Source organism: Zalophus californianus, chromosome 14 (assembly GCF_009762305.2).
Source record: "Zalophus californianus isolate mZalCal1 chromosome 14, mZalCal1.pri.v2, whole genome shotgun sequence".
NCBI classification, from domain to species: domain Eukaryota; kingdom Metazoa; phylum Chordata; class Mammalia; order Carnivora; family Otariidae; genus Zalophus; species Zalophus californianus.
The window spans coordinates 46,147,609-46,174,581 of record NC_045608.1 but is presented as its reverse complement, the minus strand read 5'-3'; the positions used below and the strand labels follow the sequence as shown (position 1 = coordinate 46,174,581).

Sequence of the window (26,973 nt, the reverse complement as noted above, 5' to 3'; positions counted from 1 at the left end):
CGGCTGCCCGAGTCTGGGATCCCTACCCTATGCCGCACCCCCACGGCCACAGGGCAGCGAAACGCACAGCTGACACCACAGAGGAAGCCGAGCCAAAGCAGCGCTGCCCAGTCAGGCCCCGCCCCCGCTCCGGCTGGGGCCCGCCCCGGCCCCGCCCTCCCAGGGTCGGCCCCGCCCCAGAACGGGTCTCGGGCGACCCGGCAGCGGCCCCGCCCAGAAAGGGGAGGAGTCGACGACGCCTTCCTCTTTCCTGACCTGCGCTCACCGCCCACCGCCGGCGTTTGCTCCCTCCCTCGGCTGGCACGGGATCCTGAGCCCGCCCAGCGCGCCGAGCCTGGGCAAACCGAGCCAAGCCGAGCCGAGCCGAGTCCCGCTGTTGTGCGCAGCCCGGCACCGCGGCAGCATGACCGCGCGCGGCCCAGCCCTCGGCCTCCTCCTGCTGCTGCTCTGTCCCGCGCAGGTAAGCGAACGTCCGCGGCCCGGGAGGGCGCTGGGTGGGGGGACGAGGCAAGGCGGCGAGGCGCCCGGTTCCCCGAACCGGCGTGGGTCCAGCCGGTCCTGGGGAAGTTGCTTCAGCGCTGGAGTCCCGGGCGTCCGCCGCCCGCTCCGGTTTCTTTCCCTGGCCACGCATTCTTCTCTGTGGTCTGGAAGAGGTCAGCTCGCTTGACCTCTCTTGAGCTCATTTCAGCTGTGGTCACCTAATTTCTGGGTTTAGGATGTGCAATCAGAGGGAAGGACGAAAGTGGGTAGAGAGGGGGCGGGATCTTATTTATTTAACCTGCCTTTAAAAAAAAAAATCCGGCCACATGCGCACGAACTCTATGAATTTGTTTAGAATATCCTACCACTTTATTTCCCCTTCTCCCGAAGGTGGAGGTGGGAGGGGAGGTAAAGAAAGGAAACAAATTGCCAAGCGCCAAATTGAAACCGTCCTCAGTCAGCTTGGTCTTCTCGAAGAGTGCAAGTTACTTGTTGTTAACTCTCTTTTACATCTTTAGAAACTGAGACCCAGCAGGGGATCATTGAGTTTCCCCTTGCCGCAATATTAGCTAGCTACAGAGTGGGGCCTGGAACTCGGTGGCCTAACTCCCTGGGTCAGCTTTTCTTTGGTTCAGTAGCCTAGGGCATGAATGCCTCACTGCTGTTTATTATTGTTATTACATAAGTTTCAGGTGCACAGCTTTATAATTTAAACATCTGTACACTACAAAATGATCACCACAAGTCTACTTACTATTCATCACCATACAGTTGACCCTTCACCCATTTTGCCCAATCCCCAACCTCCTTCCCCTCTGGTAACTACTAGTCTGTTATCTGTCGGTTTGGTTTGGTTTGGTTTGTTAGATTCCATGTATCAGTGAAATCACCCGTATTTGTCTTTCTCCATCTGCCTTATTTTACTTAGTTAGCATAATCCCCTCAAAAGTCCATCTATGTTGTCACAAATAGCAAGATCTCATTCTTTTTTATAGCTGAGTAATATTCCACTGTATAAATATATCACATCTTTATTCATTCATCTGTCAGTGAACATTTAGATTGTTTACATACCTTTATTGTGAGTAAGGCTTTTGTGAATGTAGGGGTGCATATATCTTTTTGAATTAGTGTTTTCATTTTCTTCGTGTAACTATTCAGAGGTAGAATAGCTGGGTCATATGGTATTTCTATTCTCAATTTTTTGCGGAATCACATAGTGTTTTCCACAATGGTTGTACCAGTTTACAATGCCACCATCAGTGTGCAGGTGTTTCCCTGTCTCCATACCCTCATCAACACTTGTGTTTTCTTGTCTCTTTGATAATATCCACTGTAACAGGTTTGAGGTGATCCCTCATTGTGATTTTGATTTGCATTTCCCTAATAGTGATCTTGAGCATCTTTTCATGTAGCTATTGTATGTCTTGTGTGCTGTCTGTATGTCTTTGAGGAAATGTCTGTTCAGATTTTCTGCCCACGGGCGCCTGGGTGGCTCAGATGGTTAAGCGTCTGCCTTCCGCTCAGGTCATGATCCCAGGGTCCTGGGATCGAGTACATAGGGCTCCGTGCTCAGCGGGGAGCCTGCTTCTCCCTCTGCCTCTCTCTCTCTCTCTGTCTCTTATGAATAAATAAATAAAATCTTAAAAAAAAAACAGATTTTCTGCCCATTTTTTAATTGGGTTGTTTTTTGTTGGTGTCGAGTTGTACGGTTCTTTATATATTTTGGTTATTAACTTTATCGGGTGTATGGTTTGCAAATATATTCTCTTCAGTAGGTTGCCTTTTCATTTTGATGTTTCCTTTGCTGTGTGGAAGCTTTTTAGTTTGGTGTAGTCCCACTTCTTTATTTTCTTTTCATTTCTCTTGTTTTTGGAGTCAGTTCCACAAAGACCTCACTAAGACTGGTGTCCAGATTACCAACTATGTTTTCTTCTAGGAACTTTATGGTTTCAGGTCTTCTATTCAGGTCTTTAATACATTCTGAGATAATTTTTGTGAATGGTGTAAGATAGTGGTCTAGTTTCATGCTTTTGTATGTAGTTGTCCAGTTTCCCAAACACCAGTTATTGAAGAGACTATCCTTTCTCTATTGAATGTTCTTGGCTCATTTGTTGTAGATTAATTGTCCATACCTGTGTGGGTTTATTTCTGGGCTCTCAATTCTGTTCGACTGATCTGTGTGTCTTTTCTTATACCAATAGTGCTACTTTGATTACTACAGCTTTGTAACATAGTTTGAAATGAGGGAGTGTGAGATCTCCGGCCTTGTTCTTCTTTATTAAGATTGCTTTGGCTTTTCAGTATCTTTTGTGGTTCCATATAAATTTTAGAATTATTTGTTCCTGTTCTGTGAAGTGTGCCATTGGAATTTTGATAGGTATTTCACTGAATCTGTAGATTGCTTTAGGTGGTATGGACATTTTAACGATATTCTTCCAATTCATGAGCACAGATTATCTTTCCATTTCTTTGTGTCTTCTTCAATTTATTTCATCAGTGTCTTATGGTTTTCACCTCCTTGGTTAAATTTATTCCTAGATATTTTATTCTTTTTGATGTAATTGTAAATGGAATTGTTTTCTTAATTTCTTTTTATGATGTTTCATTGTTAGTATGTAGAAATGCCACAGATTTCTGTGTACTGATTTTGTATCCTGCAGTTTTACTGAATTCATGTATCATGTCATCTGCAAATAGTGACTGTTTTACTTTTCCCTTTCTGATTTGGATGCCTTTTATTTATTTTGCCTGATTGCCATGGCTGGGACTTCCAATACTATGTTGAACAAAAGTGACAAGAATAGGCATCCTGTCTTAGATGAAGAACTTTCAGCTTTTCCCCACTGAGTGCGATATTAGCTGTAGGATTGTCATGATGGCTTTTATTACGTTGAGGTATGTTCCTTCTGTATCCACTTTGTTGAGAGTGGGTATATCTTTCATAAGTGGATGTTGAATTTTGTCAGCTGCTTTTCCTGCATTTATCGAGATGATCATATGATTTTTATCTGTCATCTTGTTGATGTGATAGATCACATTGATCTACAGATGTTGAACCATCCTTGAATCCATAAGTAAATCCCACTTGATCATGGTATATGATCCTTTTATTGTATTATTGGATTTGGTGTGCTAATATTTTATTGATGATTTTTGCATCTGTGTTCATCAAGGATATTGGACTAATTTTTTTTTAATAGCACCCTGGTCTGGTTTTAGTACAAGGGTAATGCTGGCCTCATAAAATGTGTTTGAAAGTTTTTCCTCCTCTTCGATTTTTTGGAAGACTTTGAGTGTAGGTATTAAATCTTCTTTTAATGTTTGGTGGAATTTGCCAGTGAATCCATCTGGTTGGTCCCTGAACTTTTGTTTGTTGGGAGATTTTTGATTACTGTTTCAATCTCCTTACTAGTAATCAGTGTATTCACATTTCCTATTTCTTCATCATTCAGTCTTGCAAGATTGTGTGTTTCTAGGAATTTATCCATTTCTTCTAGGTTGTCCAGTTGGTTTGTAATTTTTCATAGTAGTCTCTTAATGATCCTTTGTATTTCTGTGGAATTAGTTGTAACTTCTCTTTCATTTCTGATTTTGAGCTGTCTCTCTTTTTTCCTAGCCACAGACTGAAAGTAAAGAGATGGAAAAAAATAGTCCATACAAATGGAAATGGAAAGAATACTGAAGTAACTATACTCATATCAGACAAAATAGACTTTTAAAACAAAGATTGTAATAAAAGACAAAGGAGGGCATTCATTACATGATGATAAAGAGGTTGATCCAGCAAGAAGACAGAACATTTTTAAAGATATATGCACCCAACATTGGAGCATCAAAATCTGTAACACAAATATTAACAGACCTAAAGGGAGAAATTGAAAGCAATACAATAGTAGTAGGAGATTTTATTTATTTTATTTTTTAAATTTTTTAAATTTTTTTTGTAGTAGATTTTAATAGCCAGCTTTCATCAGTGGATTAAAAATCAATAAGGAAACATCAGCCTTAAATGACGCAGTAGACCAGGTGGACTTAATGGATATAGACAGAGCACTCCCTCTAAAAGCAGCAGAGTACACATTCTTCTCAAGTGTTCATGGAACGTTCTGTAGGATAAATCACATGGGGTCACAAAATAAGTTTCAATAACTTCAAGAAGGTTGAAATCATACCAAGCATTTTTTCCCATCACTTTAGTATGAAACTAGAAATTAATTACAAGAGGAAACCCCACAAAAATGAGATTAAATAACATGCTGCTGATCAACCAGTGGGTCACTGAAGAAAATCAAAGGAGAAATTAAAAAATACCTGGAGACAAATTAAAACAGAAATATGACCTACTGATATCTATGGGATGTAGCAAAAGCAGTTCTTAGAGCAAAGTTCATAGCAATACAGGCCTACTTCAAGGAAGAAGAAAAATCTCAAACAATGTAACTGTAACTTTATACCTAATAAAGGACCTAGAAAAAGTAAAAACAAAGCCCCAAGTAGGGAAGAGAATAATAAAGACCAGAGCAGAAATAAATGAATTAGAGAAACTAAAAAGACAAGAGAAAGGATCAGTGAAATTAAGAGCTGGCTGTTTGAACAGAGAAAATTGACAAACCCTTAGCTGCATTCACTGCTCTTTCTGCATCTATGGTTTTCTCTTTTAAAACCAGGGGTTGGGGGAGAAAGTTTAAGGTTATAGTGCTGATTAAATCAGATGAGGGTGCAAGAGTGGAGCTCTGGGATCCTGTGCCCTTGTGCCCACTCATGCACATGTCAGTAACGAGGAGGTAGTAAATCAGAGGGGAAAGCAGATGCGGGTGCTTCCCTGGATTAGGAAAACTCTCCTTAAATTTCTGGGTAGTTGTTAGAAGCAGGTAGGTTTTGCTGACCCAGAAAGGGTCCAAGAGCCGAGAGAAGAGCTGTGGCTCCCTCCTCTATGTATGTAAAGAGGATTCTCAGCCTTGTGGGCTTGTGGGAGACCACACCTCTGGTGCCTGGTTGGGAGGGGAGACAGAGGAGAGCAGGGAGGTGGTTTGGAATGGGGTCAGTGGGTGTGGGCATGTTACTCTGTCAAGCCTCAAGGGTTTTTTTTTTTTGAAGACACAATATCTTGTAGGATTATTGGGGTTATTAGGTAACATGATATATGGAGAAACCTTACCACTGTAGTAAAAACTCAAGAAACAGGAGTAATTCTGTGCCTTAAAGAAAATACAGCTATTCAATTTGCCTCGAGTTTTAGGTCAGGATCTGGTAGACAGGATTTACACTGGTAAGTAGCTTTAACTGACCTCTGAAATCCTTTCACCTCAAGGTAATATCCAAGACTGATGGCCAATGAGTGCCTCTCTTCCAAAGACTTTTGAGATAGGTCAGAGGTTCATCATGAGTGTCTTGCAAAATGCTTGGAAAGGTCTGAAATATGTCTTTGTTATTTTACAAATTGACTCCCTCGCATAGGCAGAGGCTTCCAGTACCCCTGAACACACTGGGGGGAAAGAGAGGGTCTGCTTTTAGAATTCTTACCAGTGATAGCACCTTGTCTGGGTTTAGCCTGAGCACTCAGGAAATTCTGTCACAGAATTGACAGACCTAACTGTCCTTTATAAGGTCTGATAGACATTTGGGGGGGATTTTTGCCTTTCTTAATTTTTAGTTTTTACAGATGATGAAATATCACTATCCTGCCTGGCTTGTAAACCTGTGGTCATCCAAATAATGTGTGCGGTTTTGAGAAATCATACGTCTCTCTCCTATCTGTAATTTTTATAAGCTTTTTCTTGAGGAATTTGGAACATAGTAAGGTCTGGGTAGGAATTAAGCCATTAAAATGTTTTTTTCCTGAAGAGATCAGCAGTAGTTTAATCTTCTGACCTGAGGGCATTGAAGAAAACCCACATTTGCCCCAATTTCGGATGGTTAATATTTCCCAGTCTCTCCTACTCCTTGACTGATGCTGCGCTCAGATATCTTATTAACATAAGTAATCAAGGGAAAATGAGGATTTTATTTTAGCGAGTGGGCAGAAAGAAAACGACTTGCTGAATAGGTCTTTGTATTGCTTCAGTGTTTGTCATGTTACCCAGAACAAAGAATCCCTTTGGTCTGAAGACAGTATGATCTCTCTTTCTTGGGTAACCCTTCCCCACCCTGCACTACTCCCAAAAGGGAGGCTTTTCAGGGTGTTTTAAGGATGACACATTATCTACTGCAGAAGCCAGGGTTAGACCAATCTCTAATCTGATCGTGGGTGCCCCTTTCTGCCTTGTCACCCATAGCTCTATGAAGGGCATCAGCTCTCCAGCCAAATAAACTACTAGCTATCAAAACCCTTCCCATCTTCCAAGGCCCAGTTCAAATACAGCATTATCCATGGTATTTGTTATCCTGTTCCCCAACTAGAATGCCTTCTCTCCAAGGCTCTAAATCCGTGTTTATACTGTAGTAGCAGTCTTATCCTGGGTGTGGGTCTGGACTCTCCTTCTCACCAAGAGTGATCTCGGGTAAGCCAGTGATCCCCTAGAGCCTCTGTCTCTTCCTCTGTAAAATTGGGTTAACATATATGCCTACTTCTCACGGTTCTCATGGAAAGAGAAGTATTGCTTGAAGTAGTAGATTGTAGGCTCCTTGAGGGCAAGAACTGTATTTTACCATTTCCAATATGGCCAGGACTCTCTTTTCTGAGTCACCAGATCATTGGCCTTCGTGGGTTTAGGTGTGGGGATAAGATGGAAGGATGCAGAGGCTGGTAGAAACCAGAATTGCATTGCTTTCTGGGTGATAATAACCAACTCTGGCGCAACAAGTTTTTCTTTGCTTGGACTATGCCTCTTATTTTCAGTCTCTGGAATATTTGCTTTGGCAAGAAAACTTAGGGAGAAAAAAGAAAAACTTTATCGTTTATTTTTTACATCATACCCAAACCTGTTTCTGATGCAAGTGTACTGTTGGGGGATTTGAGAGGGAAGTTTCAAAATTTGTTCTTTGGGGCACCTGGGTGGCTCAGTTGGTTAAGCGACTGCCTTCGGCTCAGGTCATGATCCTGGAGTCCCGGGATCGAGTCCCACATCGGGCTCCCTGCTCAACAGGTAGTCTGCTTCTCTCTCTGACCCTCCCCCCTCTTATGTGCTCTCTCTCCATTCTCACTCTCTCAAATAAATAAATAAAATTTAAAAAAAATAAAAATAAAATTTGTTCTTTGTCTTGTTTTTGTCCCTTAGGCCACAGAGGAACTCAAAGTTCCTGTCATTCACTAGTTTCATAAATATAAAGTGGTTGCTATGGGCACAGTGTAGATACAAAAGTAGACCAGAAGAATTACCTGTACAGAAAGCATTCTATAAACTGTAAATGTTAGTAGTCTCTGTCCCTGGCTAGTTCATAGTGACGGGGAGAAGGGGCAATACTAAAATTACCATGCAATGCAAAATGTGCTCTAACAAACAAAATGTTATGGGGAGTCAGTTTTTGAACTGACCTTTGGAGGGTGAATTAATGCTTACCAGGTAGACAAGAGGAAAACTGGAGAAAGTAGGGGGGAGTTACCTAGTTGTTAGGAAAACCATTCAACTGTATACTTGAAAAGGGAGAATTGTGTGGTATGTAAGTTAACTCAAAAGTTTTTTGAAGTGATGTTCGAGATTACAAGAAACCAAAAAAAGAGTTACCTAATTTGTGTGTAGTACTCCATTGCTAGGATACATCTGGTCTCGTTTTAACATCACAGGACCCCTCTAGGGTACATGGGATGCTGTGTTTCCTGTTTTGCAGGAAATTAAGCGTACTAAGGCTCAAGTGTGTCCCAAAGTCACACAGCTAGTAAATGGCAGGCTGGAGGCTTGAACCATGGGCTTCCGATTTGTGCTCTAATGTATTCAAATTCAAAATCTTGCTACCAGATTCTGCATGTTTAGGAAGTGAAATTGAATGAGTGTTCAGCAGCTGTTCCAGATGGCCAGTAGGGCATCTCCTTCCGGACTTGCTCCTAGCTTCAGTCCATCCCATCCTGCGTTGTCCTGACTCGCCAGGCCAGCCCCTCTGCTCCCTGCAGAGGCCTCTCCCTACCCCCTACCCGACCCACCTTGCAGGAGCTTGAGCTGGTGTGGCTCCAGGTTCTGCCATGAGCTCTACCCATCCAGGACAGTGGCAGAGGTGAGAGGACCCGGCCCTGCACTCCACGTGCCGTGGGGTGGCCAGTGCAGGCCTGGAGCTGAGGATGGTCAGTGGTCACTAATGTGATTTGACAGCTGCCTGGAGACATCTGTAAGAAGATGTAAATGGTAGCCATTATTTCCACAGGTGAACATGTTTGTGTAGAAAGAGGGATTCCCTGTATGACGCTCTGGGGATACATCTGTACAAATGGAGCTGGAGTTTGAGCAGTCCAGCAGCTAGGGAGTGGGGACTGGGGAGAGGATAGAGAATGTTTAATTCACTTGGCCTTCAAAATCTTCATTCTCCGTACTGGTTTTGTCACTTAGGAGCCATGTGACCTCAGAGAGTCTTCCCTGAGCCTTAGTTTCCTTACCTGTAAAATGCCGCCTACCACTCTAGAGGGTATCTGAGAAGTACGTGAGGCAGGAAGGAAGAAATCACTTAACTTCGTGCCCAGCACACAGTTGATGTCCACGAAGCATTTTCTGATGAGTTAGTTGAGATTTACTGCCGGCAGCCCGGAGTGTAGGACTCTGTTGCTGATATGCAGAGCCTCCGCCATATGGTCAGATGTGCTTTTATAGAGTTCCCCATTAGGGTCTGTTTAGCAGTTGCTATAGTTGCTGACATATAGCAGAAGGGGCATTTCTTTTTTAACTTGCTGAACTATTATTATTGGAAGAAACTTCCCTGTCTAGTCATATACCCGATCATTAAGCTCTGGAGCATGTTGTGAAATAGCCATATGACCTAACCTTTAAAAGCAGACACGCTGTAGCCTTGTAACTCCTAAATTCTGGTGGAAAGCCAAAACAAGCAGTATTTCTCATTTCTAACTTCTAACATAATCCATTTGAACTCCTTCAACACATGGAGAGATTTGATGGTTTCTGAATCAGTGAACACTGGGTCAGGTACTGCAGAGACTTTCAGAGGAAATAGAACAGCTGGGCTCTGCGCTTGATGATTTTGCGGTCTTCCTAGGGAGTCAAGACAATAGCCAAAAACTACCCCTGGAACCTCTTCCCACATACCCAACTTTGTGATTCTCGTAAATTCTGCTTTGATCCACAGATCATGGCCTGGCCAGAGCCTGTCATTGTGAATAAAGTTTTCTCCCTCACCCCTAACACCCATCACGTACCTGTTGTCTGTGGTTGCTTTTGAGCTACAACAGGCTAGTTGCGTGTATTCCACAAAGACCTTATGGCCCATAAGCCTACAGTATTTCATATGTGGCCCTCTACGGAAAAGACCCGGATGAATTTAGTGAAGGGCAGTTCAAGTTGAGCTGAAAGCCAGTCTGTGCAGGGTTGTTGAGACTTATTTGTGAAAAAGCTATTTAAAAGTTACTGCACTTGTTCGTCCCTACAGGTTACCTGTTGGGAGGAATTAAAAGCCTAGAAAACCCAGATCTAATACAGTAGCATTGGTTAAATCTGAGAAGAGGGGTGGTTACTTCACATATACCTGTGATGTTTGCAGATTTGTGATGAGTGGGTATGGAGTCTGTAATTAGAGGACATAAATCCTACAGTCATTTTTTTTTAACGTTTTAGGAATCAGTAAAATTTTAAAATGCTCCAATAAGATGGTTCTTGTGATTATAAATAGCTCTGTATGACTGGTCGGGGTCCACGAGACCTGCTGTTAAGAATGGTTATCCTTTAGATTCGGATCTGTGGGACTGGAGCACAGCTTTAACGAGACATGTCTCGCGGCTCACACACCTGCAGCTTCTGATTCTGGTCGGTCTGAATGTGATGACTGACAACGTGCTTGCTCTCTGCAGGCCTTGCCATTGGGCTTTTCTCTCACATGAAGGGCGTCTGAGCTCATGTCTCATGGTAAAACAGAGGGTATAAAACTGACAGCTTTTCGGTGTGCAGCTCAGTGACCTGAAGGACAGCTGGTTCTGTGCAGCCACCTTCCGTCTCCAGTCCTGAGCTCAGGTTTGGTCAGACCGAAGACATTGCTAGGTTTTATTTCCGCGTGGTTGTTACTGATGTAAAGTCAGCAGCAGGCCTTCTGGTATCCCAGTAAAGGCAGCATCTGACCACACCTTATATTTTGGAAAGCAGGTGCTTTGCTTAGAAAGGAAGTGAGTGCCCTGTGTGCGGGCTGTTGGCTGCACGGCGCACCCTTGGTCTTGGCGTCAGCTCATGCTGCCCTGACGACCCTAAGGTGCACCTGTCGTCTTTGTCCAGAAAGTCCTGACCACCCGCTGTGCTGCGGTGATTTGGAGACCCGCAGGCCAGTCGTTCCAATGCCAGCTAGGTTCTTGGTGGGATACAGAGATGAGCATGGCCCAGCCAGGAGTGACCCTCAGTGTAGCCTGGGGAGTAAGGAGCTCTGGCTTCCGAACCAGCTAGGAAGCAGCCAGGCCTCGGATGGGGTCTGGCTCTGCCGTTTTTAGGTGTGGCCTCAGATGAGTCACTCTACCTGTGTAACCGGCAGTTTCCTCCTCTGTAGAATGGTGTTTTGCCGGTACCAGCCTCCCAGATCTGAGGATTGAGAGATCCAGTGCCTGGATGCTGGGAGAGGTGGCCGCATACCCTCAGGGGAGCCGCTGGAATGATGGAGCTCAGGGCTGGGAGAGGCTGTGCTTGCCCGCTCCGGCAAGCCCACGGGGGAGATGGTGGTTGAAGAGTGGCCTTGCCAGGTAGCAGGAGTGTAGGGGAGGGAGGCATGAACAGCAGGGTGGCAGGCAGGTCCCACTCAGTGTGGGACAGAAGGTAAGGAGGGATGGGAGATGAGGGTACATACCGGAGCCAGGTGAGGCATCTGGAGCTTGCCTCACCGGCAGCGGGAAGGTGGATTGTAGGGTTCTGAGCACCGGAAAGCTTTGGAGCCCCAGCTCAGGAAGAGCCCAGCCTGCCGCTGTGTAGGAGACTTTCTGGGTCTGCAGGAGAGGTGGCCGGGCCGCCTCTAGGGGAGTAGTGTCCAGGGGAACAAAGGATGGCAGTGGGCTCTGCAGGAAAGGGATGCAAGGAAGGAAGGGGCAGCAGAAAGTGCACCTGCACTGGGAGCTTCCCCAGGAGGAGAGATCGGTGGTGGAGGAAGGATTGGTTTCCTTTGGAGCACTTGGGATTGTGGGGCAGGTAACTGGAATGCAGCTGGAGAGAAATTGGGGTCGTTTGACCAAAGGGAGATGAAATCGGAGAGTGTTTATTGATAGGAGCAGGTGAAGGGATGCACAAAGAGATGAGGTTAAGAAGGTAGAGGAGAGGGGTCGGGTGGTGGAGGTCCCTGCACCAGCTGCACCAGCCCGGCCAGCTCCATGGCGTTTTCAGCTAAGGGTCATCAGAGGGAGGTGAGCCGAAAGAGAGCTGAGGTGGAAAAGAGTGCACACATGCCCATGCCTCGTGCAGGGTCGGGGGGGGGGGGTGTGGTGCTAGAGTGAGGACCTTACAGTTGATTATACTTGATTCAGAGTCTGTTTCTGGAACTGGAATTTCTGGTTTGAATCCTGGCTCTGCCACTCTTGGACAAATTAGCCTCTCTATGCCTCCCATTTCCTCATCTGTAAAATTGGTATAATAGCACCTTCCTCATCAACTTGTTGTGAGGATTAATTGGATTAATATATGAAGAGCAGTGAAACCGTGCCTAGCACATAAGTTAAATGGCTTGTAAGTGCCTTTGGGCCCCACTGGGTTGGGGCTGCTTCTAGAGGCAGGATGACCTTGGGAAGCAAACCTACAAGCATTGAGTCAGGCACAGTTTTCTTGGACCCAAAGAAATTTCAGGTGTTTTACTTCAGGTCTTTGGGACCTCTTTGCTAAGGTCCCAACAGTTGGAAGACAATAGTAATTCTTTGCATTTGATTGCATAGTGCTTTACAGTTTACTAAATACTTCCACATAATATTCCCGTATCTGATCTTCACAGCAAACCTGTAAGATTGTTGACGGTTATTCATTCACAGAGAGCAGAACTCCTCAGCACAGTTAAGGAACCTGCTGCACGTGCAGTCAGGCTCCCTGTGCACATTGATTGAGAGCCTTGTGAGTTCTGAGGATCAGAACCCGGGATTCCTGACCTTCCTCCCCACACCCCATCCCACCTCTATTCTACCTGACTGAACCCGGGACTCCTGACCCCCCCCCCCCACCCCGGCCCACCTCTATTCTACTTGACTGCGGAAACTTGGCATTGAAGTAAGAGATGTGGGTTATAAAGGATGAACGCGAACCACACTGCGTTGGGCCTTTACTTTCTATCATAGTGCTGAGGGCTAAGGAAAGGGAACTGAGACTCCAGACCCCGTCCTGTTAGTCATGCTGGAGTTGTGGTTGTTGACTGGGTTTCTGTTACTCCAGTGGGTGGCTTGCCAGGGTGCCCCAGGCCTGGACCTGCTTGCTCTTTGGGTCTGTTGAGCATTCTGGGTGGGGTCACTTGTATTTAAATGACATGTCGTATCAGCAATTATGCCCCCTTCTTAGCAAAAAAGTCAAAAAAGCCTTTTCAAACATCAGTAGATGAATAATTCCTTTTAGTTGGAAAACTGGAGTTTTGGAAAGAGCAGTACTTTCCCTGGAATCACTAGGTTCATGGCATGATTGCTGCAATTCTTTGTAAATAAAAATGGTGGTGGAATTTTGCATTCTTGCCAACGGTTTGATATGTGGCATTGTTGACTACTTGTCACTTCCTCCTTTGTATAATTTCCTTCCTTGTGACCTAAACATATGACTTTTAATGAGTCCAGATAGGAGTAAGTCATAGTTTCTGTTTTAAAATATCTGAAGAATGAGGGGTGGCTCAGTTGGCTAGGCATCTGACTCTTGGTTTCGGCTCAGGTCGTGATCTCAGGGTTGTGGGATAGAGCCCCATGGCAGGCTCCACAGTCAGCGCAGAGTTTGCTTGGGATTCTCTGACCTTCCTGCGCTCTCTCTCTCTCTCTCTCTCAAATAAATAAATAATAAATAAATAATCAATCAATCAATCAATCAATCTTAAAGTATCTGAAGAATGAATTTGAAGTAATCCTGACCCCTTCAGTTCCCCGCACATACACACCCCAGCCTCCTGCAACTGTTTTTTCGCATTTCAGGGGCCTGTGGTGAGATTTGTATCTTGATGCTGGGGACCAGCAGACAGACTGACCTCCTCGCATATGTGTTGGTCATGTGCCACTATGCTGGAGAGAATTCACTCTGTTGTTTCTGTTCAGATTTCTTTTTAATGGCTTTTCCATGAGGTGCCTTGGGAGTCCTGATTGCATCTTGATAGCTTTTGTTTCCCTGTGGGACAGAGGATTGCAAGCCCCTGCCGGCCTGTGGCCCTGGCCAGCGTGGCCGGGCTCACCGACGTACTGATTCACACTGCACCCTCCTCCCCTTCTGAACTTTCTGACAGCCTTGTGACTCTCATGTGGGAAATATGAGTGGCTCTTGAGAAACCTCTACCGAAGAGTTGAACATTTTTCTTTGGAGATTGCTGAGGTGGTTTTCCTTAAAGTTAGCACATGCCTTGCTTTCTACTTAAATCTTGAGGACGAGGTGTTTATTCTTGAATAGTTCCTTCTTAGGGTTTGTTGGTGTTTCGGGTTTTGCTTTTCATGTTACTCATGATGTGCTGATATTAGTAACCTAAATATATATGGAAATGTTCCTTCGTTATTTGGAGCTTATATAGTTTCTTATGCATATGTACAAAAATAGTGCCTTAATAATTGCAGATTCACATACTATCTTGCTTTCTTTCCTCTACACTGATTCTTAGTGGTCCCTACAGGGAGCTTCCTTTCATCAGCAAATTAGCAGGAAGTAGAAATCATGTAAATAATTTTAGGACCTCTTTTCACTCACTGACTTGACAAGCCCATTTTGGGCATCTGGTCTATTTTAATTAATATTTTTTTAAAACGTTAACTACCTCGTGCCTCTTGTTGCCACTTCATTTTGCGGGTAATGTTGGAAGGTCCTGTACTGGTGCTTTCACTGTTGAAATTTCCTTTAGCCTTTGAGGCCCTGATGGATGGCATTTTGTGTCGGCTCTGTAGGTGTTGGCATGGTCCTGCGTGTGGTATGGAGAGTGTGGAATTGCATCTGGAGACAAGAGGTACAACTGCCAGTACTCGGGGCCACCAAAACCCTTGCCAAAGGACGGGTATGACTTAATGCAGGTAAGTTTGTTGTCCCAGGCACTGGGAACACAAAATGCTAATCCAAGATCCTCTGTAATTATCCCATAAATATCTCGGTGGGGTGGGGCTGAAACTAACAGGCTTAAGTCTTATCCCAAATGCTTAGCTGGGGCACACAGTGGCACAGAAGATAACATAACTCTGGGGCTGGAATTTCTCTGGGGCTGACTTTTTGCCTTTCTCATAGTTTCCTCATAGCAGGTTACAATTTAGGGACTGATCTTGGTACCTCAAATGTTGCTCTTTGCAACTTTTTTTTTTTTTTAAGATTTTATTTATTATCTGACAGAGACACAGCGAGAGAGGGAACACAAGCAGGGGGAGTGGGAGAGGGAGGAGCAGACTCCCTGCTGAGCAGGGAGCCCGACGCGGGCTCAATCTCAGGACCCTGAAGGTCATGACTTGAGCCCAAGACAGACACTTAACTGACTGAGCCACCCAGGGGCCCCCAAATTTGGAAAACCTTTTACAAGAATCCTGCAAGAACTTTGCAAACACGTTTACCTTTGCATACCTAAAAAAGGACTGTGTGAATAAAATTGCCTTATTTCATTGAGGGAATGTGTATCCTTATTTGACTTTCTGCTGTGATAACCATGCTTTCTCACCCAAAAGGAGCTCTGCCCAGGACTCTTCTTTGACAACGTCAGTGTGTGCTGTGACGTGCAGCAGCTGCGGACCCTGAAAGACAGCCTGCAGCTGCCCCTGCAGTTTCTGTCCAGGTAGGCTGGCTGCCCAGCACGCACACAAAAACGGATTTGGAGCACTTGTTAACCAGGGACATTCTGATTTCCTCCTAAAAGTTAGTTTTCATGTTATGTCAAGAAAGCAATCTTAGGACTTCTCAGAAATCACGATAAAGTAATAAGTTGGCTGACATCGTTTTCTTCCCAGCTCCATGCAGAGCTGAGGCGTGGACTTCCTCTAGGTCGCCCCCCGCCCCAAGGGTGTCTGCACTGTGGAGTGGGTCCTTTCACTCTCGAGCCTCTGGGTGCTGTGCAGAGGAGGAGAGGTTGTTCTGGTGGTCCTGTCATGTCTGTGACCCAAGACCCTCCTCCGAGAGGTCCTCTGTGTGGCCGTTCTCCCTTCCCCACCCCTGGCTAGCACGGGGTTCTCTCCCCCTGCAGTGAGATGAGATGCTAGAGTCCCAGTCGTCCTTAGAGCTGGCCTTCGGTAGCTGTTAACAAGATTGTTCTGGTAGAGGTGGCTGGGTTTGTCAAAATTAGTCCACCGTCCAGGCCATTCTCTACGACCAGGGTCGTGAAAAGGGTTGCATGATAGGTGTTCTTCTTGAAGCTTACTCAGCAATTCTAAGATGTGCAGAACAAGCTGGTGGGGGTCTGTAGAATAGCACCTCATGGTATCTTTCTAAATTTTTCACACTGAAGCATCCTGATAAAGGTGGGTGGGCGGGACATGGGAAGAGGAGAAGCCCTTCTCTGTGCACATACGATGGCGGGTGACAGGATAGTTGGCATCCACTAAGGAAACCCTGCTTCTTCCCAGAAGTTTAAATTGGCAATACTGGGTGGAAACCACCCCTAAACTGTCCTTTCAGGACAGCATACCATATAGGAGATCAAAAAGTTGAGAATCTAATCAGTCTAGATTAACCATGGGGTTAATCTAATCTAACCCCATGGAGGGCTAGTGGATATTGATGGAACCATCATTCAGTCAGAATACATTGATTTAGCACCCACTCTAGATGAGGCATTATGGACATAAAGATAACCAAGATCAGAAGATAACCAGATTTTCCCCATGTCATCCACTCTATTTTTAATAGCAAATAATGAGAAGCTAAGGAATATTGTGCAGCTGTCGAAATTGATGATTGCGGAGATTAAACGCATAAACATGGCAAGAGTTTGTAATCTGTAGAATGTGGTAGAAATCTGCACCCCAGGAGCAGTTTCCATTAGGATGGTGTGATTGTGGTTCCTGTGCTTGTCATGGTAAAGCACGGGACTCCTGAAAGCGGGTCAGTGTGCGTGTCTGCTCCCTCACCAGACCAGGGGCATTGAAGGCTGGGACCACCTTGCCTGGCACCTGCACGGGGTCAGAGTCAAGAGTGACTGCGATTTGGTTGTGCTGCGGGAATGCAGGTCTAATGAAGCAGCAGCTTTTGCAGATAATAGTGAACCCAACTGGGGAGACAGTTCTGCCACCCATTAAGTCAACATTAGGAGCTTCAGCCATGAACCTGAAGGAGACCAGACAGCTTGTAGTGTGCTTCTGTAGTGCGTACGGCCGGAGAACACCACCGCTGTCCTTTAGCCTCTCAAGCCCTGGGGAAATCCTCTTGTGTTTAGAGAGGGCCAAGGGATTACCTGGGGCTTGAAGAAAGCCCTTCAGTAGGAAGGTGAACATTCTAACGTGTGAATCTCATTTTTCCCTTGTTTTTCTTCTTCATCAGAATTGTCAGCGTGACGGTCCTTAGTCCCTTTAGCTTCAACACAAAACATGTCCATAAATTACAAAGCACAGAATTCAGAAAAGCATTTTTCTCTTTCTGAAATTACACCTTGACAACATATGTGTAGTAATTAGGGCAGTTTTTTAAAGAGATCTCTGATTTTAGGTTTAGAATGGCTGGGTTAAAGATGTCTGTAGGTAATTTGTCACTTTATAATAAATTTTAAATGTTCTTTATTGTAAATCATGTTTTTGCTGGCCCTGTTTGTGAGATCAGACAAAATACAGTTTACTTTTTCTTTAGATGTCCATCCTGTTTTTATAACCTAATGAACCTGTTTTGCGAGCTGACGTGTAGCCCCCGGCAAAGTCAGTTTCTGAATGTTACAGAAACTGAAGATTATGTTGATCCTGTTACAAACCAGACGAAAACAAACGTAAAAGAATTACAGTACTATGTCGGAGAGAGTTTTGCCAATGGTGAGTAAACTTCTAATTATTTCTTTTTTTGTAGTTGGTATCACAACAGTGGACTCAGTTGTTCCCTTCAGTTGTCAGCTGTATGAAAATGATAATTTTTAATTCTCTTGGCCATGAAACACAAGTTGTTGCTTCATGTGTATCTAGGACTTGAGCTACAGCCCATAAAACAATCTCTTTAAAGTATTTGCTTAGCTCCTTCCTAACTTTAAGTTCCCACATAGAAATTTTTAGTGCGTGCGAGTTTATTTCTGTACATTTTGGAAGCCATTAGAACTTTGTTTCTAGTGGAGGTGAATTGTGTAACTTCACGAGTTTTTGCAAAACCTGAGAAGAGGGTGTGGAAGGGTAAAGTAGAGGAGGGGAGATTTGACTCTGAAGGAACACATTACCATAAGGGAGAAAGGGAAGAGAAGAAACACATTACCAGCAGGAAAAAGAGATCTATAACACCTAGAAATCCTAGGACAATCTGACAAAGACCATCTAGCATTTGTTGAAAATGACTGAAATGAAAGAGTTCTGATGTTAAGGATGTTAAGGGCAGTGAGGCTTGTTTTATACTGTAATGGTGGGTTCAAGTCATAATACATTTACCAAAACTCATTGAATGTACTACACCTAGTGTGAACCCTAAAATAGACTATGGGCTTCGGGTGACAGTGTTGTGTTATCATAGGTTCTTCATTTGTAACAAATGCACCGCTCAGGTGCTGTTGATGGTGGGGAGGTTGTGCTTGTGTTGAGGCAGGAGTTATAGGAGATTGCTTGATTTTACTGTGAATCTAAAACAATTCTTTAAGAATTGTTAAAAAAGAAATCCATTAAAAAATAAAGAAATAGGGGCACCTGGGTGGCTCATCAGTTGAGCGTCTGCCTTGGGCTCAGGTCCTGATCCCCGGGTCCTGGGATTGAGCCCTGCCTCAGGCTCCGCACTCAGAGGGGAGTCCGCTTCTCCCTCTGCCCCTCCCCCAACTCATGCTCGCTTGCTCTCTTTCTCAAATAAATAAATAAAATCTTTAAAAAATAAAAAATAAGTAATTGGAGGCACTAAATGCTAAGAGGAGAATGGATAAATACAATGGAGCATATAGTCACAGTCTATAATAGAATACTTAAAACTTAAAATGTATGAATTATGTCACTCACTTGAATGACTTAAATTGAAGTTGCAGAATATATGTAGCATGTTGTTTACATTAAATAGTACTGCGTATCTGTGGATACAACATATCATGAAAGTATACACACCTGCGTAGGAAAGATTAAACATCAAATTCAGGTTGTGGCTTACCTTCAGGAAGGGTGAGTATTCATAAGGAAGGGTATTCAGGGGACTTCAAATAGGTGAATTGTAGGTGAATTATATTTCAGTAAAGTTGTTAAAAAAAAATCCATATGTAAATATAGCATGGAAAAACTGTAAAAACTCCAAAGACAAGTATCTTAAAAAGAAGTAGATAAAAGATAGAAATCGTTTTAAAAGAATGTCATTTGGAGATTTTCTTACCAGCAGTGACAGAGGCCAGAAGGCAATGGAATCATCATAGTTCTAAGTCACTCTACCCAAACTGCGTTTCAAGAGTGAGAGTAAAACACGATGAATTTATTAAGTATCTCCTTAAAGTTTAGGGAGGAAGATCCTGGGAAGTTTCTAACAAGTAGGTGTGGTGTCTAAATGGGGTGTCTCTTGATCGGATGGGGGCCCTCAAATGTAGTACAAGCTGGAAGCTGGTGGCACGGGCAGTGAAAAAAAAATCACCTGAGGCAGAGCAAAGGGGATAGAAGTCTGTTGAATACACCTGGGGGTGGGGGAGGGAAGGCGGGCTGGACAGTCAAGGAGAGGCTGTCTGCAATGAGGCAGTGAGTGGGGGCCGTTTTTAAAGGGGAAGATGAGGAGGTATGGCGAGTATGGAATTCTCCCTTTTTTGGTTACTGTGCCTGGTTGTAAGTAGCCCATTGGTCAGTTAGGGTTTATGGATATTTGGAGGTGGGTCACCTGATGGGCCCTTTCTAGTTGCCACTGCTCAAGCCTGTGTGCCTGAAGGCGGCCTCTGCAGTAGGGACTGGTAAATGAATGTTAATACAGGACCCATTACTGCTACTTTTTTATGTGCAAAAGGTCATTGACATTGTCCATATGTTGTGTGTTGTCTTTATGTGTACTAAAATGGAGCCAAAAGAGAGGGTCATATTAGGTCATTCACATGTGGCCTCTGCCCTAAAACCAGTTTCCTCCGCCACAGGGCTTCCTGCCTCAGATTTCTGGAACCAATTTCACTGACTGAAAAGGCACCAAGGGTCTTATTTCTCCTTTCTCAGCCTTATTACATTCATCTCTGCAGTGGTGATAAGACTTCTCTGAGGGCGCCTGGGTGGCTCAGTTGGTTAAGCGACTGCCTTTGGCTCAGGTCACGATCCTGGAGTCCTAGGATCGAGTCCTGCATCGGACTCCCCGCTCAGCGGAGCGTCTGCTTCTCCCTCTGACCCTCCCCCCTCTCAATCTCTCTCTCATCCTTTCTCTCTCAAATAAATCTTTTTTTAAAAGATTTTATTTATTTATAAAAAAAAATTCTCTGAGCTACGTGGGATGATGTAAAGCCTTTCCTGTGTATTTTCTATGTTTAAGTTACTTGGAATCTAGCCCCGCATATTACGGGCAGGGTGTTAAGTCTGTGTCAGGGGTAATCTCCACTCCTGCCCCGAGTGTTTACTGTGTCTCGCCCACCAGCCCATGACTTGTGAGCACGGTGCAGATGGCCGCACCCGCATTTAAGGAACCTTTTGTAAGCTCTCCCCCAGTGACTAAAGCAATGTGGTGTTTCAGCCGTTTTCCCTCCTTCCTCTGCCAGCCATGTACAACGCCTGCAGGGACGTGGAGGCCCCCTCGAGTAATGACAAAGCCCTGGGGCTCCTGTGTGGGAAGGACGCCGAAGCCTGCAATGCTACCAACTGGATCGAGTACATGTTCAATAAGGACAACGGCCAGGCGCCTTTCACCATCACACCCATTTTCTCAGGTAGACTTCCAAGTTTGGCGCATTTATGATGTGGCTTTCGAGCCCAGGAACCTTAATCTGCAACAGGAAGATAAACAAATTCAGATAACTAGTTCCTGGACTTTGCCTCCAGTGAGAGAGGTAACTAGAACATTCTCTCCCCAACCCCTGGTTAATTTAGGGGTTGGCAGTGAGCACGGAGGAGGAGGAATTGCCTTCAGGTGCTGCTACCCAATTGAAAGAATGAGCCTGGGTTTTTGTTTTGTATTTTTTAAAAAAGGCCAGAGCATTAGGCCTTTTAAGGAGCCCCACAATCCTGTTAGACTCACTCCTTGATGGAGGTTTACCGTGGAATGTGGGGTACTCCAATCTCAGGGACTTGTGCCCGAAGTTATTGGAAGGAACTCAGACTTTTACAGGACAAGGCAGCAAAACATCTTGTGATCAAATGGAAGCCTCTGATCCTTTTTGCTCTGACGGTGGTGGTCCGTGTGTCATCAGTGTGCTCTGTCACTGGGTTTCAATATCATTGAATGCAAACTGTGTCATTTGTTTTACTGAGCTATTCACTCAAGCCCATCCTCCCTGCAGATCTTCCGGCCCATGGGATGGAGCCCATGAACAATGCCACCAAGGGCTGTGATGAGTCTGTGGACGAAGTCACGGGGCCGTGCAGCTGCCAGGACTGCTCGGCCGTGTGTGGCCCCAAGCCCCAGCCGCCGCCCACTCCGGCTCCCTGGAGACTCTTGGGCCTGGACGCCATGTACGTCGTCATGTGGACCACCTACATGGTGTTCTTGCTCGTGTTTTTTGGAGCATTTTTTGCCGTGTGGTGCTACAGGTGAGCAGTTATGTGATCCCCAGGGTGAGAAGAGCAAGGTGATCCAAGTGGCACTTCCAGCTTTTGCCTGGCAGTCCTTGATTAATTAAATCAAGAAACAAGCATCACGTGAATACGCTCCATGATTGCTTATGTCCTATAGTTAATTAGTAAGCAGTCAAAGACCTGGTTAGACATTTGAACATTTGAAGTTGGTTTCATTGATTTATTCAAAACGAGTGAGTTTTATTTTTTTTAAGGTTTTATTTATTTATTTGACAGAGAGACACAGTGAGAGAGGGAACACAAGCAGGGGGAGTGGGAGAGGGAGAAGCAGGCTTCCTGCGGAGCAGGGAGCCCGCTGCGGGGCTCGATGCCAGGGCCCCGGGATCATGACCTGAGCCGAAGGCAGACGTTTAACCGACTGAGCCACCCAGGCACCCGCGATAAGTGATTTTTAAAGCACTGTGCATTACCCACCCATTCTTTAACAGAAAGTCTTCAGAGCTGAATCTGATTCAAAGCTAATTAAATGCAGTACTGTCTGCAGTCCTTTTAGATATTCGCATCTTGATTAGGAAGTACATTTGCTTTAACTTTTTGTTTTGAAATAATGTTAGACTTACCAGGAAGGTGCAAAAATAGAATTTATATGCATCCTTTATGCAGCTTCCCCTAATGTTAGGAACTTACGTCACTCGCAGTATGTAATTACCAGAAACACAAAAATGACGGTGTAGTAGTATTAGCTAAAGCACACACTTTGTTCAGATATCACCAGGAAGACCTTCCTCTGCTGCCCTTGTTCTCTTTAGGACCCCACTCCACATTCACCTGTTCATTACTTTCCCCCAGTGCGTGACGGATTTTCTGGAATTTTTTTATGACCTTGACACTTTTGCTGAGTACTGGGCAGTTATTTTGTAGAATGTCCCTCAGGCTTTATCTGATCAGATCTTTATCTGATCTCACGATCAGATTGAGGTTCTGTGTTTGTGACAAGAGTATCAGAGAAGTGATGCGTCTCTGTCAGCCTCTCGTTTCGTGGCTACACAATCTCGGTAGGTCTCTGCACTGGTGATACTAACTTTGGTTACTGGGGGACGAGGGTGTCTGCTGGGTTTTTCTCCTGTAGAACTGCGGCTTCTCCCTTTGGAGTTGATCAATATCTTAAGGGAGATAGGTTAAAACTGGGCTGATACCTTGTTTCTCCTAAAACTGTCCACTGATTGTAGCATCCACTGGTGGCTCTTTTTTTTTTTTTTTTTTTTATTCATTTGCGAGAGAGACAGAGAACAAGCAGGGGGAGAGGCAGAGGGAGAGGGAGAAGCAGACTCCCTGCTGAGCAGGGAGCCCGATGCGGGACTCGATCCCAGGACCCTGGGATCATGACCTGAGCCGAAGGCAGAGGCTTAACCATCTGAGCCACCCAGGCGCCCTCCACTGGTGGCTCTTGTCTGCAGTGGTTACTACTGTGGTGTTTGCGTGATGGTGGTTTGGTGGTTTGGTTGTATTTCTTCTACCTTTACGAGTTGGACTTACTCTGTATACACAGTTATCCTTCCTGCTCTACTTCATTATTGATTCAATTATATTTATATCATGGACTTTTTTTTTTTTTTTTAGTTTTGTCGGCTCTACGCAACACTGTCCTTTGTTTTGTTGCTCAGAGTTTTCCAGTTTTAACCATTGAAAGCGCCTTCTGGTTGACTCCTGTGTTTTGTTTTGTTTTGTTTTTAACATGCCCCACCTTTCTCAAGCGTGTACTTAGTTTCTGGAATCACAAGATGTTCCAGACTCATCTTGTATTTTCCCTGCCCCAGCCCTGGAATCCACCTCTTCCACAGGGAGCCATGGTTCCCTGTGTTGTAGACTGATGCAGACTGATGTTATACTCTAGGCACTAGGTATGCAAATTGCCGCTGCAGCGTAGTGTTCGCTGCTTTTAAAGGACCTAAAGTTTTAAACCTAAATGAAGGCTACAAGGTGAAACTATCCTTTATTAATCTGTTTTTTAAAATACCTTCTTAGGTACGCCTGGGTGGTGCAGTCGGTTAAGCATCTGACTCTTGATTTTGGCTCAGGTCGTGATCCTCAGGGTCGTGAAATCGAGCCCCGCATCGGGCTCCGCCCTCAGTGTGGAGTCTGCTTAAGTTTCTCTCCCTCTGCCCCTCCCCCTGTCTCTGTGCTCACGCTTTCTCTTGCACTTTCTCTCTCAGATAAATAAATCCTCCCAAAAAAAATACCTTCTTAAATTTTCTCCTGAGACTGGTGAGCAGGACAAGAGCAAGGGAACCTGCGGGTGGTGGGGAGGCAGCGGCTCAGGGGGAAGAGGACCGAATGAGGAAGTAAGCTTTTAATGGGGTTGCAGGACTGTTAGAAAAACAGCCTCATTATGTCGGAGGTCCACTGATACTACTTACGTGCTTTTATTTTTCAGAAAGCACTATTTTGTCTCCGAGTACACGCCCATTGATAGCAACATCGCTTTCTCTGTAAATGCCAGTGACAAAGGTAGGCGCATCTGTACTTACACGGTTAGGAGTGTGTGGGCTCGAGTGTTGGTTTCCTCCGCAAGTGTCTGTGCCCCGGTTCTGGGCCAGGCAGTGTGCTCATGTCAAGGACACGGTTGTGATCCAGACAGACTGGTCCTGGCTGGGCTGGCACACGGAAACAAGTACTGAGTAACCGTAGTAGGATACTTAGGCATGGGGGTTAAGAGCTGGGGGGTTGGGGGGCTGGTGGAACAAGCAGAGAACAGGTGTAGCCACAAAGCTGGATGGGAACCGCTGTGGACAGAGTGCTCAGAGCACTGTGCCCCTGAGCGAGCATCGTTCCTTGGGCGGGTGGGGACGGCTGTCACAGTGGGCAGGCAAGCAGGGTGGCTTCCTGAGCAGGTAGGTGCTGAGGGTCGGGGTGGGGGGGATCCCGTGCCACCCCCGCTGCAGGCACAGTGCCTGCGCATGTGGCAGTAGCTAACGCTTTCCCTGTTCCGACTTTCAGGAATGGCTTGGCTCTTAACCTCCATCCTCCCTTCCTCTCCCGCTCTTCCAGGGGAGGCGTCCTGCTGCGACGCACTCGGTGCGGCATTCGAGGGCTATCTGAGGCGGCTCTTCTCCCAGTGGGGCTCTTTCTGCATCCGAAACCCAGACTGCATCATCATCTTCTCCCTGGCCTTCATTGCCGCCTGTTCGTCAGGCCTGGTGTTTGTCCGGGTCACCACCAACCCAGTGGACCTGTGGTCCGCCCCCGGCAGCCAGGCACGCCTGGAGAAAGAATACTTTGACACACACTTTGGGCCCTTCTTCCGCACGGAGCAGCTCATCATCCAGGCCCCCAACACCAGTGTGCACACTTACCAGCCGTACCCCTCAGGATCCGATGTGCCCTTCGGGCCCCCGCTCGACATAGGGATCTTGCACCAGGTAATGTGCTCTTAGCAGAAATCAGTCCCAGGAGCCCAAGGGTGTGCTAACTGGCTTTTCCATGTGGACCAGTTCTACCTGATGTCAGAATGAGGCTGAACGTAGTGGGAAAGCTTGAAAATCTCAACAGTGAAAAAGGAAAGGTGTTTTTCGTTTACTTTTTCAAGAAAGTAAACAGTGGATTTTGAACTTAATGAGAAATTGCCTGTAGGCTGCTTGTGTATTTACTTCATATAGCAGGGCTGGCTTCTTTCTTGAAATTGAGACGAACATTTCTCTATTGAAGCAGAATGTATAATTTACCTTAGTAAATTTTTCCCTTGGTAATTGAAAAGTAATGTGCCAGGACCCCAAGGAATGAAGCCTCTTATGCTGTGCTGGGGGTCCAGGAAGGAGCTACTGCTGACCTCCCCCTGCAGGAATGAATTTATCATTGCCTGAATGTGGGCCCCAGCCTGCCTTTGGTAAGATGTGCATTCGGAATGAGATCCATCCCGTTCTCTTACAGAGGCCTTGAAGCTTTCCCATTTTCCCTGGTCACACTTGCCCTGGAGAACTCTATCTATGGAGGGAAGGGGGGATGTTTGTGTGTCCTGCACTGAGTTCTGTCCTGGTGACAGACAGTGTTCCCTCCCACCTCTCGGACGCCTCTCAGCAGGGTCTCTCTCCCAGCTAGCTGTCTCTAAGAAGGGGGCTCCTGGTGCTGTCAGACATGTTACCACAGCACGTCTTAGTCCTCTCCCTTGCGTGAGGAAGCATTTTCCCCAAATACTTTTTATCTTCTGACCTGTCAGGGCAATAATTAGTCACAATCTGAGAGAAATCTGATGTGTTTCTGGATTTGTTTTTAAAATCTTCAGGTCCTGGACTTACAAACCACCATTGAAAACATCACTGCATTTTATAACAACGAGACCGTGACACTTGAAGACATCTGCGTGGCCCCCCTCTCACCCTATAACAAGAACTGCACCATTATGAGCGTGTTAAATTACTTCCAGAACAGCCATTCCATGCTGGACCACAAAATAGGCGATGACTTCTTTGTGTATGCCGATTACCACACGCACTTGCTATACTGTGTACGGTACGTGGCGGGAGATGTTCATTCATTCATCCCACTGACCTGGGAGCATTTGCTGTCGCTACACACGGTTGTTGGTGCCAGAGACCCGGCAGCAAGCACACAGCATGTCCATGCTCCGCGAAGCACACGTTTGAATGCAGGGAGACTGACACTGAATAAATAGATGCATGCTCGTGCCAGGTAGAGATGAGAGCTTTGGAGAAGTTAAGCCCGGCAAGGAGATGAGTGCAGTGGGGGTGTGCCGCTTTAGATGGAGTGGACACCTGCTCACACGGAAAGGAGAGGAGGGAACCTGTGAATATTGGAGGGAAAAGTGTTCCAAGTACACAGGCAGCAAGTACAAAGGTCCTGGGGTGGGAGTGTTCATAGTGTATAAACTGAGCCTTTAACTCATGCCTGGAATGATAACACATAGATGCATCTGCCATACCACCAGTGGTATCGTAGTACAAAAACAGAAGCCTGTAGTGCTTTTTCTTGTCTTAAAAATATGAATTTATACCATGATATCAAATTGTTTTTAAAATGTTGGGGCACCTGGGTGGCTCAGTCTGTTAAGCTTCCGGCTCTTGGTTTAGGTCAGGTCATGATCTTGGGGTTGTGAGAACAAGCCTCACGTCAGGCTCCACATTCATCGTGGAGTCTGCTGGAGACTCTTCCTTTCCCTCCGCCCCTCTCACGCATTCATGTACACACTCTCTCTCTCTCTCTCTCTCAAAAATAACGAAAATGTGCAGTGTCCCCTTGAGAAGTGAGGGTAAGATTGGTGTGCAGTTCAGACTGGAGGATGCTGAGGCGGCTTCGCATTGGAGGCCCATCTAGCTGGGCAGGCTGCGGTTATCATTTGCATTAGTCACAGTGCTTGGTGACTGTGACGTGATGTTTAAGTCTGTGCCCATGGCGGGGAGAGCAGCCTGCACTTGATAGGCCTGCTGTCGCTGAGTGCCCTCACGTGGCCT

General features: G+C 45.5%; 1 protein-coding gene across 2 annotated transcripts in view; it reads left to right on the top strand.

The window, feature by feature from the left end:
- Window positions 1-261: 261 nt before the first annotated feature.
- NPC1 (NPC intracellular cholesterol transporter 1) overlaps window positions 262-26,973 on the top strand; it is a 48,430-nt gene continuing 21,718 nt past the window's right edge. The window contains exons 1-9 of one of the 2 annotated variants that reach the window (XM_027575950.2): window positions 262-460; window positions 14,642-14,764; window positions 15,401-15,507; window positions 17,508-17,683; window positions 20,536-20,703; window positions 21,274-21,523; window positions 23,943-24,016; window positions 24,557-24,927; window positions 25,788-26,014. In XM_027575950.2, the coding sequence (XP_027431751.1) occupies window positions 404-460; window positions 14,642-14,764; window positions 15,401-15,507; window positions 17,508-17,683; window positions 20,536-20,703; window positions 21,274-21,523; window positions 23,943-24,016; window positions 24,557-24,927; window positions 25,788-26,014 (1,553 nt within the window). In that variant the 5' untranslated portion in view covers window positions 262-403. The remainder of the gene's footprint in view (window positions 461-14,641; window positions 14,765-15,400; window positions 15,508-17,507; window positions 17,684-20,535; window positions 20,704-21,273; window positions 21,524-23,942; window positions 24,017-24,556; window positions 24,928-25,787; window positions 26,015-26,973) is intronic. The other variant, XM_027575952.2, reaches the window with a different exon arrangement.